Raw genomic sequence first — 19,056 nt, 5'->3', positions numbered from 1 at the left:
AAGAAAACGCCTCGCCACTAATTCTGGTATTTTGGCCACCCTCCGATCTTGACAAGAAACCTCAAATTCTTGAATTTCACTCACCTATATATATATATATATATATATATATATATATATATATATATATATATATATATATATATATATATATATATATATATATATATATATATATATATATATATATATATATATATATATATATATATATATATATATATATATATATATATATATATATATATATATATATATATATATATATATATATATATATATATATATATATATATATATATATATATATATATATATATATATATATATATATATATATATATATATATATATATATTTATATATATATATATATATATATATATATATATATATATATATATTGTCGCATATCAATATATTTCTTGTTTCCTCTGCAATCGTTTTTCCTCCGCGGCGCCGTTGATTCATGTTTGTGTTTTCCTTGTCCTCACATGCACGTAACGTTCTTTTATCAGCAAACTTGTATTTATCAAGTCATTCAGTTTCGGAGGCCAAGACTGCTGCTTATGTAAGCTTGAATGCATAGACGTAACCAAAGACATACGCATTTGCTGCTACCACACACACACACACACACACGAGAACCACCGCGGCCAGTTTTGCTTCTTTTTTTCATAATTTTCTTTTTCAGAGTGCAATGAAGACCTTACTGAGTGCAATGAGCTAAATAGTAACAACAACAACAGCAGCAACAACAACATTGACTAATGCTCAGGAATGAATGTGAGTCTTGAAGGGTGGGTGAGGGAGGGAACAGGTGTGATATATGGGGGGTGGGTAGCACTGTTGTCCTCCTTCCCCCCCCCACCACTACCACAGACATAATTTTTACCCTCCTCGTGCCTTTTATTTGTTTACCCACGAAAAGTGTCTCCTCATTTATATTTTTAACATGGTGCAGTTTTTCTTATCACTTTCAAATATAAATGTTTCAGATTTCTACGAGGTATGTGAATCGATTTGTCTATAGTGTTACTTCATCTTTCTTCCACATCCACACTGTAGAATCACTGCCTTCCGAGGAATGGCTTTAATCCCTAGTCTCAGGCCTCTTGAAGGTATTTGAGGGGACACACGCCTTGCTGGTTGTCCCCATTGCGAATCATCACCATGCCGTCCACTTCCTCGCCTATCTGGATAACAATCTGGAAAAAAGTTTAAGGCATGATCGCAGTAACGTACGCTATGAAAGAAAAAACAGAAAAGATGAAGATATAAAAAAGAGACTCACAAATGAAGGCTGAATGTAAAGTAAGGTGTCACTTCTCTTTCACTTTCATTACCAGTCATAGTTACTTATAGACTCTCGATTTTAACTTGAGCCCTTGGGCGCGACTAAAGGGATTCCCCACGAGACCGCGCTGGTGCCACACCACTCCATTACTCTCCTCAGAGGGTCTACCCCTCTCTCTCTCTCTCTCTCTCTCTCTCTCTCTCTCTCTCTCTCTCTCTCTCTCTCTCTCTCTCTCTCTCTCTCTCTCTCTCTCTCTCTCTCTCTCTCTCTCTTTGCATGGCTGTGCAGGGCGCGAGAGTGAGATCTACTTCAGTTGTCCATTGTGGCGTAACGCTGAATGGTGCGGCCTGGCGCCTGCTGCCAAGGTCCGTTAGGCGGCAGCGTCGCATGAGCCACGTTGCCAAGTGATATGGAAGGTTTACTGAGTCGTTGTCTTCCCCTTTAATCCCAAGCCATTCATAACACCATGCAGTCGTATTATGAATGTATATATTATATTTCATAAATAGATAACGTACAGACTAACGGTGAGACAGATCGCCATGCGTAGGTCATCGCTAGATCTGTAAACAAAGGGGGTTTCCCCAGGCCAAGCCCCAGGGCTCAAGTTAGAGTCGATGGACTATAGTTATAACAAAAAATCAGTCGCTTAAAGAGAGGAGCCAGATGGATAGGATGTTAAAGTATTTAGACCTCACGCTCTTTCCCCCACACGGCTTTATGCATATGAGCGTGAACACATTCAGGACACACACACACACACACACACACACACACACACACACACACACACACACACACACGAATGTAGAATAAAATGGTACCAGAATAAATGGCACTGGAAAAAATGGCACCGGAAAATACGGCACAGGAAAAATGACAGGAAAAACTGGCATATTTTTCAGCGTTGGAAAAAATGGCACAGTAAAGAATGCAACGGAGGTAAATTGTTTGGATCTCGCTATCATATTGCCAACTCTGGCCACGTCGATACGTACCCGTTAGGTAAGTTTGATCCAAGTAGGTGACGAAAGACTCCATCTCCTCTGGTGTGTTGTTTTTGAGGTAATTCATGCCAGTAGAAACATCCTCGAGAGGAAGAAATGTTAGACTGTCTACCATACCACAAAACAACTTTTTTTCCTCACTTTCCTTGTAGATAGTAGACAGCCTCAACTCTTGCATTTTTCTCCAGGACGACTGTGTCAAATGGTAGAAACAACAACGATTGGTCACTTCCTTTCCGATAATTGCTGTGGTGGCTTGTAGAGTTGCTTGTTCGAAGTCAAGCATAACGGTTAAAGGGTCTGGATACAGGAGGTATTCCATACATTTATGATGAACGGCCTTGAAAAGTTCCTCATAAGTGTCATGGGTCTTGTGTTGCAGGAATGAATAAACAACGGAGACACATTACAAGGGGCCATGTCAAAATTTTCGTCCATCATCCAGAGGCCAGATTTCGCTAACAGTCATAGTCTGTTCACTATATAGCAAGAGCAATAATACGGTTGTCACTGTCTGAACCATTGTCATATGTCAGGAATGGTTGTGGTTCTGGTCCACCAGTTGACGCCCATCCATCTGAAATAACAAGTTCCTGTAGTGTAGCAAGGTCACGAGGTTGATTGGCGCTTTGGTGATGCCAAATGAGTCTTTTACGATGTTCTTGAGATACGAAATGAGCATGAACTTTTTTCCACGGCTAAGGCAGTTTGGCATATATGTTCACGAGAGCGAAATGTTCGCAACCCGTAATTGATACATGTACTATAATAGTTGAATCCCATATTATAGCATGCAAATATTTTTGTGTGACATTTTTTCCACGTCAAACTGTGTGACATATTTTCCGGTGCTATTTTTTCCGGTGAAATTCTTACAAGTGCCATTTATTCCTGTATCATTTTTTCCGAGTGGCACACACACACACACACACACACACACACACACACACACACACACACACACACACACACACACACACACACACACACACACACACACACACACACACACACACACACACACACACACACACACACACACACACACACACACACACACACACACACACACACACACACACACATAAACATATACAAACACACAAACAACTACAACAGCACACATACGGTTGTCACTGTCTGGACCATCGTCATATATCAGGAATGGTTGTGAAACCTGTCCAACACGCTACTAAAACAATGTTGTGCATGTAGAAGGCAAAGACCATTACTTTTTCTTGTCCAGACTCTACGAAATATATTGTTACCAGGTTGTCAGGGCTATGAGTCGCCAGTGTTGGCTGCTCTTTTCAACAGATCAGTAAATTTGTTCAATGTTAAATTTAAATGAAAGGATTTCATGATAATTATTCATCATCATTATCATCATCAAGAACCATTACTAGTCCAGTGCAGGACAAAAGATCTTCCAAACGATACCCATCTCCTGCCTGATATTTTATTTTATTTTTTTTAGCAATGAAAGCAGATCACGGCAGCAAAATCAGAAAGCATAAAAGCCCACTAAGCGAAAAGAAGACAAGTTGAGTGGCTAAAAGAGAGGGCCAATTTCGATTGGAGGTGTGTCTTGATATTACCTTTTTGAAAAGTTCAAGCTGTTGACAAAGTTTACCAGCAAAAGGGATGACAATGAGGATGCTGGTTAATTCTTGCATAAGAGATTTGCATAGCAGAGGGATGCAGTAGAAAAGAAATTCGTGTGCAGCAGAGTCGCGGGAGGGGTGGAGGCATGTAGTTAATCACTTCAGAAGAGCAGTCAGCATGGAAATATCGATAGAAGATAGAAAGAGAGGCAACATTGCGGCGGAATATAAGAGGTAGAAGACTGTCAGTTAGAGGAAGGGAGTTTATGAGACAAAAAGCCTTTGACTGTCCAAAAGGAGTGTGTATGTGGAACCTTCACACAACACATGAGATGCATACGCCCTCCGAGGGTGGACTCTTGTGTATGGATAGCATCTGGAGGGTGGGAAATGGCGGAGACGATACAGAATGCCTAATCTTGAAGATGATTTGGCAAGAGATGAAATATCATGTTTCCAGTTGAGATTTTGAATTGAGGATAAAAGGTTGATAATGTTTAGTGTAGAACAGGGGTTCCCAAACTGATGTGTATTTTATAGCAGGGCTGTGGCTGAAAAGTCAGCGTGCGGGCGCGGTGTCCTGGAGGACCCAGATTCAAGTCCCGCCCGCCGCTATAAGCTGACAATTTTCAGTCATCGTCGAGTTGCCTAACCCTGCCCATATGCTGTTCTGATCACCGCCTATAAGCCCAGACTCTAGCGAAACTCTCTAAAAAAGATTAACTGGAGCTCTGGGGAACAAGATGAGCCAAGTAGGAGTGGCGCCACTTTAAAACACTCTCCGGCGCCACTAACAGGATGGCGCTGACTATCAGGCCCTATCATGAAAGCCTAACGGCGCTATATGCAAAAGGTGAAATAAAATATTAATAACTTGAGTCGGGTTATACGTGTGAATGACTAGTGAGTAGTAGTGAGTGAAGGGAGGTGTGGAAAACGGGGTAAGGGATAAATAATAGTTGGAAACCCCTGGTGTAGAAGAATGGGACAGCTAAATGCTATCGAAGAAAAGAGGAAAGGCGTTTGGAAAATATGTCGAGTTCAAAGGTGGTGATATTGAGTTTTTGAGGCAGTGAAGAACACAAAGTTAAGAACATAAGAACATAAGAACGTAGGAGTCTGCAAGAGGCCGGTAGGCCTGTACAAGGCAGCTCCTTTGAACCTAATCTCCCGTGTATCTAACCCCACCTAATATCGCTGTCCATGAATTTATCTAATCTATTTTTGAATGTGACAATTGTATTGGCACTCACAACATGACTGCTAAGCCTATTCCACTCATCCACAACCCTGTTAGTAAACGAATTTTTGCCTATGTCCCTGTTGAATCTGAATTTATCCAGTTTAAACCCATTACTTCGTGTCCTACCCGGTCCTCTTACCAACAAAACCTTCATTCTGCCTCTTAAAAAAAAACCCAGCAAAGTCAGAAGTTAAACGTTCTCTAGCGTCCAGCCTCGAACCCTGTAATTTCTGTTTGGTGGGTCCTTTGTTGAAGGATGTTTAGTAATACAGAGTAGAGCCTTCGTCGTAGGAGTGGATAGAACAATTTGTTTAGAAAACAATCGTTAATGAACATTAGAGAGTGTGCTTTATCTTGCTCCGAAAATATAATTAAGTATATCTCTTCACCGACTCGTAGTTCTCTGCCCAAACTTTTACATTTACTGGGGTGTTACTCTAATACTTTCTTTGTTCATCGTTTATCAGTTTTCCGCAAGCTGTGACGTGTCCCAGTCCATTTCTTACTATTAAGCTTCTATATATTACTTTCAACCTATATTTGTTCACTAATTCATGATACTTGCTTTCTATTTTTCCATGTCATGCTACCTAATGCGCCCCGGGGTGAGTCGCTTCACGTATTTGCCGCCCATACTCCAGGCGGTCCCCCCGAGCAAGCCTCCACGCAGCTTCCTGTCCATCCAAAGTCCCTCCCTACTGGATCGGCTGACTTGCCTCAGCCATGAATTACGAGGGCGTCCCCTTTGTCTCCTCCACTCAGGGTTGTCACGTACACAAACAACCATGTGAGCAGGATCGGCGTCCACGCACGCCACGTACCCATATAGCCGGGGTTGGCGTTCACTGACTAAGCTGGTTACAGGCTTACAGTTTTACGGAGTAGTCGCTGATTAGACACGAAGTCGTTCCAGCGGTACCCCATGATCCTGCGAAGACACTTGGTACCAAAGGCATCCTCTCCAAATCACTAGTCAGTGTCCATGTCTCACACCCTTACAGTAAGACAGGGAGTACAAGCGACTTTAATATTCGAATATTTGTCCGCCTGCATATATATTGACAGCGTCATATACTCGTATTGAGTGAGTCCATAACACCGTGAGTCAGGCCAATCCGTCGAGTGACTTCCTGGTGAGACCCACCACTGTTGTGCACTAAGCTACCAAAGTATGTGAAACTTTTGGTGACCTCGACAGCCTCACCACATACATGATCAGACTGAACTGTTTCATCCAGCAAGCCTCCAAACGACTGAACCTTGGTTTTGGCCCAGGATAACTTCAATCTCAGGGGTTTCACCTCTTCGTCCAGCACACCAGGACCTCCAGTGATTCCGCGAGAAGTACAATATCATCAGCAAAATCACGATCAGTGACCTTGATGTTGCCAACAGATGCTCCGCAACGAATTTGACCAGCAACTTTGCCTAATACGTAGTCCATGCAAGTGTTACAAAGTGATGGAGCAAAGACGCATCCCTGCCTCACTCATTAATTAACAGGGAAGAAGCCGGGAACGCCTTCCCCACACTTCACAACACTCTCAGTCCCAGAGTATAGGTCAGTCATCAGGCTAATAATCCTTGCAGGAATCCCACGGATCCGCAGAATATCCCAGAGTGCCTCACGATACATTGAGTTAAAATCTTTCTTGAGATCGACACAGGCTGCGAGCAGCCCTTGTCAAAACTCACATCAGCGTGACGAGGACGCGAAGTGCTAGGATCCGGTCAATTGTTGACTTACCAAGCGTGAACCCGAATTGCTCAGGTCCCAGAAACTTTAGCAGATGAGATGGAACTCTCATCAGCAGCAGATGAACGAGGACCCTGCCCGGCACACTGAGCAGTGTAATACTACGGCAATTGCTGCAGTCCTGTCGGTCCACGAGTCCACCCCTGAAGGAAAATCTCCGCCAGCTCTCGTGGAACTGACTTTTGTATTTTTTTTAACGTTTTCGCCTGTAGCGCCGGTAGGCTTTCTTCAGGGGCCTGGTGGTCGGCCCAAGCCCGTCATGGCGCAGGCAATTTTTATAGTGGCGCCTAAGACAATGGGTGTGTAGCGTAGGGAGCGCTGGGCAACTATAGTCAAGCTTGACGTAGAACATCCTCAAGTCCGCACATCTCGGTAGCTACGGGTTACTCTGCAATAAAATATACAGTCGGCAAGAAATGGCTATAGCTACTCCCTTGCAACGAGCATCACCGCTCTGGCCGGAGCAGTATTAGGTATAATCCCCACTACTGATCTCTTAATTGCCAGGTCTCTTCGTCTCAGAGAGCCCCATTATGTCCACTCTCAGCCTCATGAGCTCATCTGACAGAGAGGGTAGTCGCTGATCATCCGAGAGGGTCTGGACGTTCTAGGCATCCACACGGAGAGCCCGCCGAAGATTAACCCCTGGCCTGGCTCGATGAGCTCGTGTCTCATTTGCACCACTCTGGCGGTCTCCATGAGAAGAGGGTGCGTGTGTTCTGGGCCGGGGAGCTAGCTCTCTTGCCCCAACCAGACCTGTCAAAAGTACTGGATGCCATATATTTATGCTGGGAGGTTCGCTCTCCTGGGCTCCCACCCACCACAGACCGTGCAAGGGTAGGCTGATCGTTGGGCCTCGGATCCATACAACAGACAGGTCGGCTCACACGCCCGCTCGGGGTCAGTGCGTGATGTCACTTGCCCCACGCCCCTCATAGCCTGGCAACACTCTCCAGTCAGAAAACAGCCATCCATCTACTCTGATGTGTGACACAGTGAACTATCCTTTTCAGCAGATATGCCTAGCAACTGCTCAGTGTATGGGCGCGACAATACTGTACAAAAATCTGAAAAAACCGTGCGGTATTTCAGATTTCCCAGGGAGGAATCGGTAAGAAAACAGTGGGTGACTTGTTGCCGCCGTAAAGGCAACATAAACACAAAATATGCACTTGTCTGTTCTGTGTATTTCACTCAACACGACTATGCAGATGATATAAAACACAGGCTGCCTGACATTGAAAAGCCAAAAATTAAACGACTCCTGAAGAAGGATACTGTCCCTTCTCTTTTGATGCTGAAGCAGCCTGTGTTTTATGTCATTTGCATAATCGTGTTGTGTGCAATACACAGAACAGACAAGTGCATATTTTGTGTTTATGTTGCCTTTACGGCGGCAACAAGTCACCCACTGTTTTCTTACCGATTCCTCCCTGGGAAATCTGAAATACCGCACAGTATTTTCAGTTTTTTGTACAGTATTGTCGCGCCCATACACTGAGCAGTTACTAGGCTGAGGGGGCTAGAGCACTGTGTCATACATCAGAGTAGATGGATCGCTGTTTTCTGACTGGAGAGTGTGGCCAGGCTATGAGGCGCGTGGGCCACATAACGTCACGCACTGACTCCGAGCGAGCACGTGAGCCGACCTGTCTGTCGTATGGATCCTGGTTGGGCCTATAAGCCCAACAGCCCTAGGAGTAGCAAAGAGTATAAGCAGCCACAATCTGACATACTGGCGGCCGCTTGGCTCATGGTCACACAGACTAGCCGCAACACACGACTACGGCCAGTGGCGGATCTAGAATATATATATATATATATATATATATATATATATATATATATATATATATATATATATATATATATATTTTTTTTTTTTTTTTTTTTCTTCTTGGGGTGGGTGGGGTGGGGTGGGGGGGGCACTAGGCACTCGGCTCGCAACCGAAATTTTTCGGTTGAATAGATATCTTGTGTTTTATTCCCGGGCAGAGTGAGAGTTAAAATGGGCTTTCTCTCTTTACACCCCAGCCCTGCGCGTCCGTAGCTGAGTGTTTTCTGTGACCGCCTACCACTCCTCGGGGCACAGGTTCGAGTCCGATTAGATGCCTTCGGCGCACAGCCCACCCAGCTATTGTTCCTGTTCATCCTTCCTTTCGGGTTGGTCGATAAACGGGTACCTGGGGAAACTTGGGGAAGGTAAATTGTGGGAATCCGGACGGCAAAGGGCCAAGTGTGCCCGGGATAATGGATACGAGTCCACCACAGGCTCAAAAGGTCAAGGAGGCGGAAATGAGCACCGATGCAGCGCGCAGAAATATCGTATGCTCTCCACTTTACCTACGAGTATTACTTTATTAGGCAGACATTGTAGGATAGTCTCTGGGTTACTCATTTTTCCCATCCCAGACTGTCTTCCATATTGTGCTTCTAGAATATGTTAGGTTACAAGAGGAGCTTCATTAGCTTTATTTGTGAAATGAATGTGGAAGAGAGGTTGGAGGAGAAAATTTTTGCTCATGAGTTAACTTACTCGATGTAATTTGTATTAGCAGTGCTTTGGTAAATAAAAAAAAACAAATGAAAATTCCTTGTCAAGTGTTGAGCATAGTAATTTATTAGATACCATTAAGTTACTTTTTTTGGGAGGAACTCATTGGTTCATTAAAACTAATTTAATTCACTATAGCATAAGGGGGACAAATTTTGACAAAAGCAATTACATAATATATATATATATATATATATATATATATATATATATATATATATATATATATATATATATATATATATATATATATATATAGTGTGTGTGTATTTACCTAGTATGCTCTCCGTACTAGGAGAGCTCGCGCTGTCCCGTCCATATCCGCTCTTATCCAACTTTTCCTTAAAATCGTGAATGTTTCTTGCACAAACCACTTCCTCCTCCAGCCTATTCCAAAGCTCAACGCTTCTGTTTGGGAAGCTAAACTTTTTCACATCTCGCCAACATGTGGTCGCCCTCAACTTCTTTCCATGTCCTCTCGTTTCTCTCTCGTTCCACACACACAGGTCCTCTCTGTCCAAATGCTCCACTCCGCTCGCCACCCTGTACACCGCTATCAGGTCTCCTCTTTTTCTTCTTCTCTCCAGGGTTGTGAGCCCCATGCTGTTGAGTCTCTCCTCGTAAGTCCGATCTCTAAGCTCCGGTACCATCTTAGTTGCCACTCTCTGCACTCTTTCCAGCTTTCTTATGTTCTTCTTTTCGTGAGGAGACCCGACCACTGCTGCATACTCCAACCTTGGCCTTATCATTGCAACTATTATTTTCTTCATCATCTCCTCGTCCAAATACACAAATGCCGTCCTTATGTTCCTCAGCAAATTCATAGTTTGTCGCGTTATCCTGTTGATGTGTTTGTCCGGTGACATGTTCTATGAGACAGTCGCTCCCAAATCTTTTTCTTCAACTCCTCTGCATATTATCTCACTTCCCATCTTATAATCATATTCACATCTTCCACTCCTGTGGTGTGTGTGTGTGTGTGTGTGTGTGTGTGTGTGTGTGTGTGTGTGTGTGTGTGTGTGTGTGTGTGTTTTGTGATGTACAAATTACAGGATAAAGTTTCCTCTTTTTTTTAACATCTCAATGACAGCCGTATCAAAAGTTTCAATTAGATCACCGATGGTCAGTTCAAGGTGAATGCATAATTTTGAAAGCCCATTGAATCTCTCCTCACCCATAGGTGACCATCTGTATGATTTTATATGTTTAGGTGTGGTAAAGCTTTGTTCTGCTGTAGCAGATGAAATGGGCAAAGTGGCATAAATAAGTAATAATTTCTTTGTAACAGGATAATTTTGCGAGCACTGCTCATATGTATCATGTACAGTATTTGGCAAGGAGCTTTTAGGTACAGAAGCCCAAAGTGATCTCATTCTGAACTCAGTGACATAACCATATAAATCATCCAGGCCCAAAACTGGATCATTAAGAGGTAGTCTTTGTACATCAATTGCGACCAGCCTCTCTCTCCCCCTTGTCCAGTACCCGTCCGATACACGAACTAGACAAGTCAGCGAGGCGAAACTCGCAGAGCGTGAATAAACTGTAGTGTACATACTTGTTCTGTGGGAGTATTTCATGTTTTTTTTTTCTTTTCAGCTTTATAACATATGTTAACGCGAAGTAGTAGATAAACATTCATTTATGCATTTTAATAATAATGGTAATAATAATAATAATAATAATAATAATAATAATAATAATAATAATAATAATAATAATAATAATTATTATTATTATTATTATTATTATTATTATTATTATTATTATTTCCGTTAACAAAAATCATAATATTTTTTTAGGGGGGCACGTGACCAGGTGCCCCCCCCATGGATCCGCTATTGGCTACGGCATCGCTCAACCTTCAGGAGTCCCGTCTCCCAGCCTTAGAGGGACGCCACACACGGCAAAGATGTGGGAGAGCTGGGTTCTCAGGATTTGGCCCGTCCAATGGAGAGAAGGAGTAAAAAAGAAAGAGGGAAAGAAGGATACCGCTCGGTGTGGTTGAATGCGCTGCGTTACTCTCCTGATAAGCCTGCCCCTACCAAGTTATACGCAGCATCATTCTTTAAAACCTAACACAGTAAACCCTTGATATAACGGACTAATTGGGGGAACGTAGTCCGTTAATGCCGAAAGTCCGTTATAAGCGGCGAAAAAACAAACACGTAAAATAATGCCAACGAACCAAAAAAACATAGGTATATATATTTTTATTGTGTATGTTGTGTGCACATTGTTTGTATAGCCGCATAGCACCCTTGGCGATGGACTGCGAGGCACTGAGGCTGTCAGGTTGGCAGTGAGGCCCTGCGAGGGGGCCATATTGTTACGGGAATGGGCAAAACTTTACTAGTGCGCCAATCTCATACTGGTAGACGAATTTTATTTTTTTGTAGTTTTCGGTGTGTTATGAAATAATCCGATAACTGTTTCTGTCACAAATCATTAGATTATTGACTTTTCAATGCCTGTTGTAAGCCTGCCGCAGCCCGCAGCTGCAGCCGCAAAATAACTCGCAGAGAAAGATGTTCAACTTGCTTACTGATCCTTTGTTTCACTCACCGTTCACAAAGACCACAAGTGGACAAACTAGAACAAAACAAGACAAATTTATGTTTTCCCTGCCGTGTATTTCCCGAGTGCGCATGCGTGGTGGACAGCAGAGCGACTTATTTCTGCAAGGAGCTATTTCTCGCGACACCGGCCAGCCGCCGCAAATGTCCCGTCCCGCACTGTGTATTTCCTCGCCCCACACCGAGTTCCGAATAACTTTACTAACCAAACATAACTTACCGTAACCTACCTAACTGGGGGCTTAGCCCCCGTACCCCCTAAAGCTTTATCAGTGCCGACATTCACAAACATTTGGCTATTTTCGGCTAATTTCGATATACATTTACCACCTGGATTGATGCATACGACTAGCTTGTGGTATAAATACATTCTTCATTTGAATGGAAACCACAAGAAGGAAAATATTTCATCAGGTGGCCTGAATAAGACTACGGTAACCGAATGATGGGCCAGCAGCTAAAGGGAGGAGGGCGAGGTGGCTAGCAGACGCTATTGTAGTTACCAAAAGCGGGTGGTTCAAAAACTATTCTCGGTCGGTCCCCGAGGATTTCTGACCGTCTGACCTTGTCCGTTATATCCGAAATCCGTTATAAGCGGGTCCGTTATATCGAGGGTTTACTGTATATGAGACTCCAAGTTCTGAACATATTTCACAAAATCTGCAACAAAAAAATAATGAAAAAATGATGATTGGTTGGTTAGGTAACAATTTGACTAATGATAATGGATATCTCACCTGGTCTCGAAGGAGCTTTATTCCGTTTTCTCCGTCATTAACCTGGAGGTTGTGGGTGACCTGAAGGGGCTTTTCTCCGCCGTTTAGACGTGTGACATACTTGGAGGGGAAGTAGCCGGTCCGGCCCAAACACTTGCCTTGCCACCAGTCAGGGTCGGAAGTGTCTGTCACCGTCACTTTGTATCCAGCTCTACGGTATGATGTATGTGTGTGTGTGTGTGTGTGTGAGAGAAAGAGAGAGAGAGACAGAGAGAGAGAGAGAGAGAGAGAGAGAGAGAGAGAGAGAGAGAGAGAGAGAGAGAGAGAGAGAGAGAGTTGTAATTCAGTCGTAACGGTCTAATCTTAGTGATGAAAGCTTAGCAAAAATATTCACCCTTCATAAATAGATCAAAATGAAACCGATACGTTATATCATATAATTCATAATGCTTACTGATATTTGAAGAGTATTTATTTCTTGAGAGACAATTAATTACACACAATATTAAAAAAAAAAAAAAAAACTTCCCGGTACGTTTCTTACCTAAGGTCAAGCTCATCGGGATGTCTCGAGGTGAAATTGTAGAGAACAACGTAGAGATTTGTAGGCAGGAGGCGATGGGGCTTCTGGGGGAAAAATACAAAGTTTGGGTGTGTAAAATGCACTAAGAAACCGGGACTCGGACATAAGCATGAACAAAAGATAACGAAACTAAATAAAATATCTTTTCTCCTCTACCAGTTTCGGTTCTCTGTGCATTAGCATATGAATAACTAAAGCTTTTCTGCAAAAAACGAATATTAATGACGGCGGGTAAAGGGCGAATGGGCGAGGGTGCAGTAAAATGTGGCATCGTAGGCAAACGTGCGTCTGGACATCGTTCTACACGGGATACGATACTATCGGCTGTGTGGACGGAAAGCAAAATGGCTTTAAATTGCTGGACTTTTTTTACAGTGAGGTCGTTCACACTGATTAGGATGCAATGTTCCCGACGGGAGCGGCGTTGGCTGCACATCTGGCAAACTCGCTGCTGCCTTGATTTTTCCCGATATGGCTTCGACAGCCACGTATGTCGAAATGCTTGGGAGGTCGGCTGAGGTGAAAGACATGACATAACGTTACCAAACGTCTTATAGGGTTGGTTCTTTAGGTATTTGGGTGTTAATGCATTCTGGCAATAGGCTTAAAGACAAAGATCAAACTCATACGTAGACATCGCTTTCCAGCATTGTGAGTGTGCGTCTGAGGCACCTTTTGTGAAAAAAATAACTTGACTGATATTCTCTTCCACCTTCATGTTTTGCGGGACTGTAGGTGTCACTGATAAGATACGTGATATTTGTTATCAATCATGTGAATTTGTTCTAACCTGTCTTTCTTTCGGATATGTTGTCTTATTCCTGTCTAAATCAACTCCCATGCCTATTCACGCTTCCATCTGGATACAACCGGAACATTATTACAGTTAGGTGTGTTCATTCTAACTTATTATATTTAGTTTTATTCACTGCAATATTAATCACGCGTCCAGTTTACTCTTCCCACTAAATGAAAACTAAACAGAATTATTAATGTATTTTCACTTTATCATATAATTTTTCGAGATTTAGTTTAATTTCTTTCTACATTAATCCCCCAACCTAGTTCACTACTTCAAATACCTTCGCACAGAAGCTCGCGTCACAGCAGCACACAGACATGTGCCTAAGTTTTGTAAGTGACAATTCGAGACTGCAAGACTTGTAATCAAGGGTCTTGGAACGTGATAAGGTGACGCTATAGGGGAATGCTGAGACGAGTTATCTATGTGTTTAATTACAAATGGTCCTTTAATATTTAATTTTGTCTGGATAGGTTTTCTGTATTTATAGAATCAAAGGGGTAAAAGTGACGACCACTGCTGTAACATTTCTTTCATATATACCTGTTTCTTTAAGTTTTTCGCAATGAAAGCTAACAGCTGAGAGTTTTGTAATAACGCTTCCTGCTTGCATACTGAACCAAGCCCAACGGAATCGTATGTAGTCATGAGTGCATTTTATTATAAGACAAGTTTTCTGTAAGTTTTCTTGAAATAATTAACAGAAGCGTTGGTAATGTCAATAGCATAGGTATGTTATGCAACGTTCTCGTATACACGCTCCCCTCAAGTGGTGCTTTAGTAAATATCTCAGCGAGTGAAGTGGTAATCTGTAATTCAATGCAAATGAGTCTAGAAAGCTTAATTCAGAAAAATATAATTAGGGTGTATGTCATTGATCCACGCGTAAGTGACATGCCATCTGCTGAAAAGTCGACAGGTACAGCAGATCGCAGTTGAAGTGCCAAAGGAGCAAGAGCTGTAAACAAAACATTGTAAAGAAAGATATATGTAAATGGAGCAATGAAGGAGATAAATATTCATGATTAACCGGAGGTAGTAGAAGAATATTAATATGATGTTTCTTTTTCTTCTGGTTCTTCGTCCTTTCTTCTTCTTCTTCTTCTTCTTCTTCTAATTATTATTATTATTATTATTATTATTATTATTATTATTATTATTATTATTATTATTATTATTATTATTATTATTATTATTATTATTATTATTATTATTATTATTATTATTATTATTATTATTATTATTATTATTATTATTATTATTATTATTATTATTATCATTATTACTATTATTATTACTATTACTTTTATTATTATTATTACTTTTATCATTATTTTTTTTATTGTTGTTGTTATTATTGTTATTATTATTATTATTATTATTATTATTATTATTATTATTATTATTATTATCATTATTATTAGTAGTAGTAGTAGTACTATTACAATTTTTTATTAATATCTTAATTATTATTATTATTATTATTATTATTATTATTATTATTATTATTATTATTATTATTATTATTATTATTATTATTATTATTATTATTATTATTATTATTATTATTATTATTATTATTATTATTAGTAGTAGTAGTAGTAGTAGTAGTAGCAGTAGTACTATTACTATTTTTTATTAATATCTTAATTATTATTATTATTATTATTATTATTATTATTATTATTATTATTATTATTATTATTATTATTATTATCATTATGATTGGAAAGGCGGTGGCTGAGTGGTTAGTGTGCCGGTCCTGCGTTCAACGCGTCATGGATTATGCGGGTTCGAGTCCACTGCCATCACCTAGGAGTTTTCAGTCACCGCCGAGTGGCCTAAGACTACCCACACGCTGTCCTGAAGACCACCCATCAACCCAGACTCTAGAGGAACTGTCCAAGGGAAATCAAGAATGATTATGATTATTATTACTATGATTATTATTATTATTATTATTATTATTATTATTATGATTATGATTATTATGATTATGATTATGATTATGATTATTATTATTATTATTATTATTATGATTATGATTATTATTATTATGATTATGATTATTATTATTATTATTATTATTATTATGATTATTATTATTATTATTATTATTATTATTATTATTATTATTATTATTATTATTATTACTAGCAGTAGTAGTAGTAGTATTTTTATTATTATTATTATATTATTAATAATACTTATTATTATTATTAATAACAACAACAACAACAACAACAACATTATTATTATTATTATTATTATTATTATTATTATTATTATTATTATTATTATTATTATTATTATTATTATTATCATTATCATTATTGTCATGACCATTATCATCATTATTAATTATTATCATTGACTATTCAGTGCCATTATTTTTATTGGTAGCTTTTTCACAATAAAAACTAAAATAACAACAGTAACAAAAAGGCTGCACCACATCATAGTGAAAAGTTCAAATGTGACGAGTGTTTATCATCACAGTGAGTTGATAATAATATTATTATATTAATAATGATACTACTACTACTACTACTACTACTACTACTACTACTATTTCTACTACTATAATAATAATAATAATAATAATAATAATAATAATAATAATAATAATAATAGTAATAAAACATTAATAATAATCGTAATACACAACACAACATTGGTGGCTACGGCGGCTACCATGGCTAGGGACGCTCAAGGAGGAGCCTGCAGCCTGTCCAGAAGAGTTATCCAAAGAGTTGGCAAAGCTCGTCCTCGTCCTGTCCCGTTGTTGTTGTGTGTCAGGAAGACGAGCAGTGTTTCGAACACCTATAATAAAGGTTTTCTTTCACACACACACACACACACACACACACACACACACGGCTTCACGGCCAAACAGGCGGCGGCTCGAGCCCCGCTCAGGCCGGATTCTTACCGTTGACTAAGAGTGGTTACTGTCCCCCCATGAGCAAGGGGGATGGGGTGTGTGGTGTGTGAGGTCCTGGCAGTACCCAGAGATCGACAATAATGAGCACTTGCTCACGTCGTGAGGGTACCTGCTGGCGAAAGCGAGTCTAACTCGTGATCAGGCCGTGGTGAATTACACACACACACACACACACACACACACACACACACACACACACGTTTGTGTGTGTTTGTGCAATATATGTATGCATGTATGTGTGTGTGTGTGTGTGTATATATATATATATATATATATATATATATATATATATATATATATATATATATATATATATATATATATATATATATATATATATATATATATATATATATATATATATATATATATATATATATATATATATATATATATATATATATATATATATATATATATATATATATATATATATATATATATATATATATATATATATATATATATATATATATATATATATATATATATATATATATATATATATATATATATATATATATATATATATATATATAGATATATATATATATATATATATATAGCGCCGGTAGGCTTCTTCTGGTGGGGCCTGATGGTCGGCCCAAGGCTTCTTCCCGTGGGTCCTGATGGTCGGCCCAGCCGTTCTGGCGCAGGCAGTGTTTATAGTGGCGCCATCTTGCATTGGCTCATGCTGCCCTCCCGGAGCTCATCTTTAATCCTCGAATCTAGAGTCCGGGTTGATAGGTGGTCTTCTGGACAGCATGTGGGTAGTTTTAAGCCACTCGGCGGCGGCTGAAAATCCCAGCTTGGTGGCACCGGTCGAGATTGAACTCGCGTCCTCCCGAACGCGGTGCTGTTACTCTGTCGATTCAGCCACACATATATATATATATATATATATATATATATATATATATATATATATATATATATATATATATATATATATATATATATATATATATATATACATACATTGATATAATGCTAGTGATATTACAATGTGCATTTTCATTTCAAAAAAGGAGCTTCATCGACCTGTAAAAATATTTTGGTTAAATAGTTTTAAACTAGTGTTTGTGACACTTCTTATAATAGTGCCATGTCATTTTACATAAGAAAGTCCGAGACACTGAATGCTTTGGTTCCTGTATTGTGCAGATAACACATCAATGGATAATGAGAAATTATGCATATTTTTTTACTGCTTTATGTACGAGACAGACTAACTGTGTGATTGTTTACACCACACGCCGTCGTGGTGTCCTGTGCTGGCCCGAGGCGGCAGTGCTGAGGGCGACCATACGGGGCCTCCATCGCTGCCTTGGGCTCACCATCGGAAACGATTTTTTTGTCCTCGCATGATTTACATATGCCACGCATCATGAAGCCTGTTTATGTGTGCTTGCATGCCTTGATCTTACTAAATGTTTTTTCAATGACTTTGGTGGTTTAACTTCAGTCTTTAGAGATAATTAGCAGAACTATATCAATTACATTATAAAATTTAATTTTTTTTTATCTAATGCATATTATTGTTAAATGTGTGTGTGTGTGTGTGTGTGTGTGTGTGTGTGTGTGTGTGTGTGTGTGTGTGTGTGTGTGTGTGTTCTTGTTTTTAGATCAGCAAGTTATTTCCTTTAGCAATAATTAATATAAGCCTTTAGTCAAGCATTCCATTGTTGGCATTTCTCTCAAGACCGAAGCGAATATCCCCCTTTCCGTCTGGAGCATATGCCTCCAACTCTATAACTATCAGCCAAATCATTTTTTTTCTTTTCCTTAATGAATAAAAGTAAATTAGCGAGGTATTAGTTCAGTAGCAAGGTCTTATTATTCCATTTACTGAAATTAAGGGTGAAAGAACACAGAATCACAACTTTGGACAATGGTAGTGGTAGAATTATTCTGCCTCTTCAATTTAATGTTAAAATAAATATATATATATATATATATATATATATATATATA

General features: G+C 39.7%; 1 protein-coding gene across 1 annotated transcript; it reads right to left on the bottom strand.

Annotated features, from left to right (window-relative positions):
- Nucleotides 1-954: 954 nt before the first annotated feature.
- On the bottom strand, nt 955-14,457 carry LOC126993975 (SH3 and cysteine-rich domain-containing protein 3-like). Its single transcript, XM_050853195.1, has 4 exons — nt 14,419-14,457; nt 13,298-13,380; nt 12,775-12,964; nt 955-1,208 (listed from the first exon to the last, which is right to left on the bottom strand). Exons 1-4 carry the CDS (start codon nt 14,455-14,457, stop codon nt 1,107-1,109), a joined length of 414 nt encoding a protein of 137 aa, XP_050709152.1. The 3' UTR covers nt 955-1,106.
- Between the last annotated feature and the right edge of the window lie 4,599 nt (nt 14,458-19,056).

The sequence above is a fragment of the Eriocheir sinensis genome, unplaced genomic scaffold (genome assembly GCF_024679095.1).
Source record: "Eriocheir sinensis breed Jianghai 21 unplaced genomic scaffold, ASM2467909v1 Scaffold70, whole genome shotgun sequence".
Taxonomy (NCBI): Eukaryota; Metazoa; Arthropoda; class Malacostraca; order Decapoda; family Varunidae; genus Eriocheir; species Eriocheir sinensis.
This window is presented reverse-complemented; position numbering and strand designations above follow the sequence as displayed.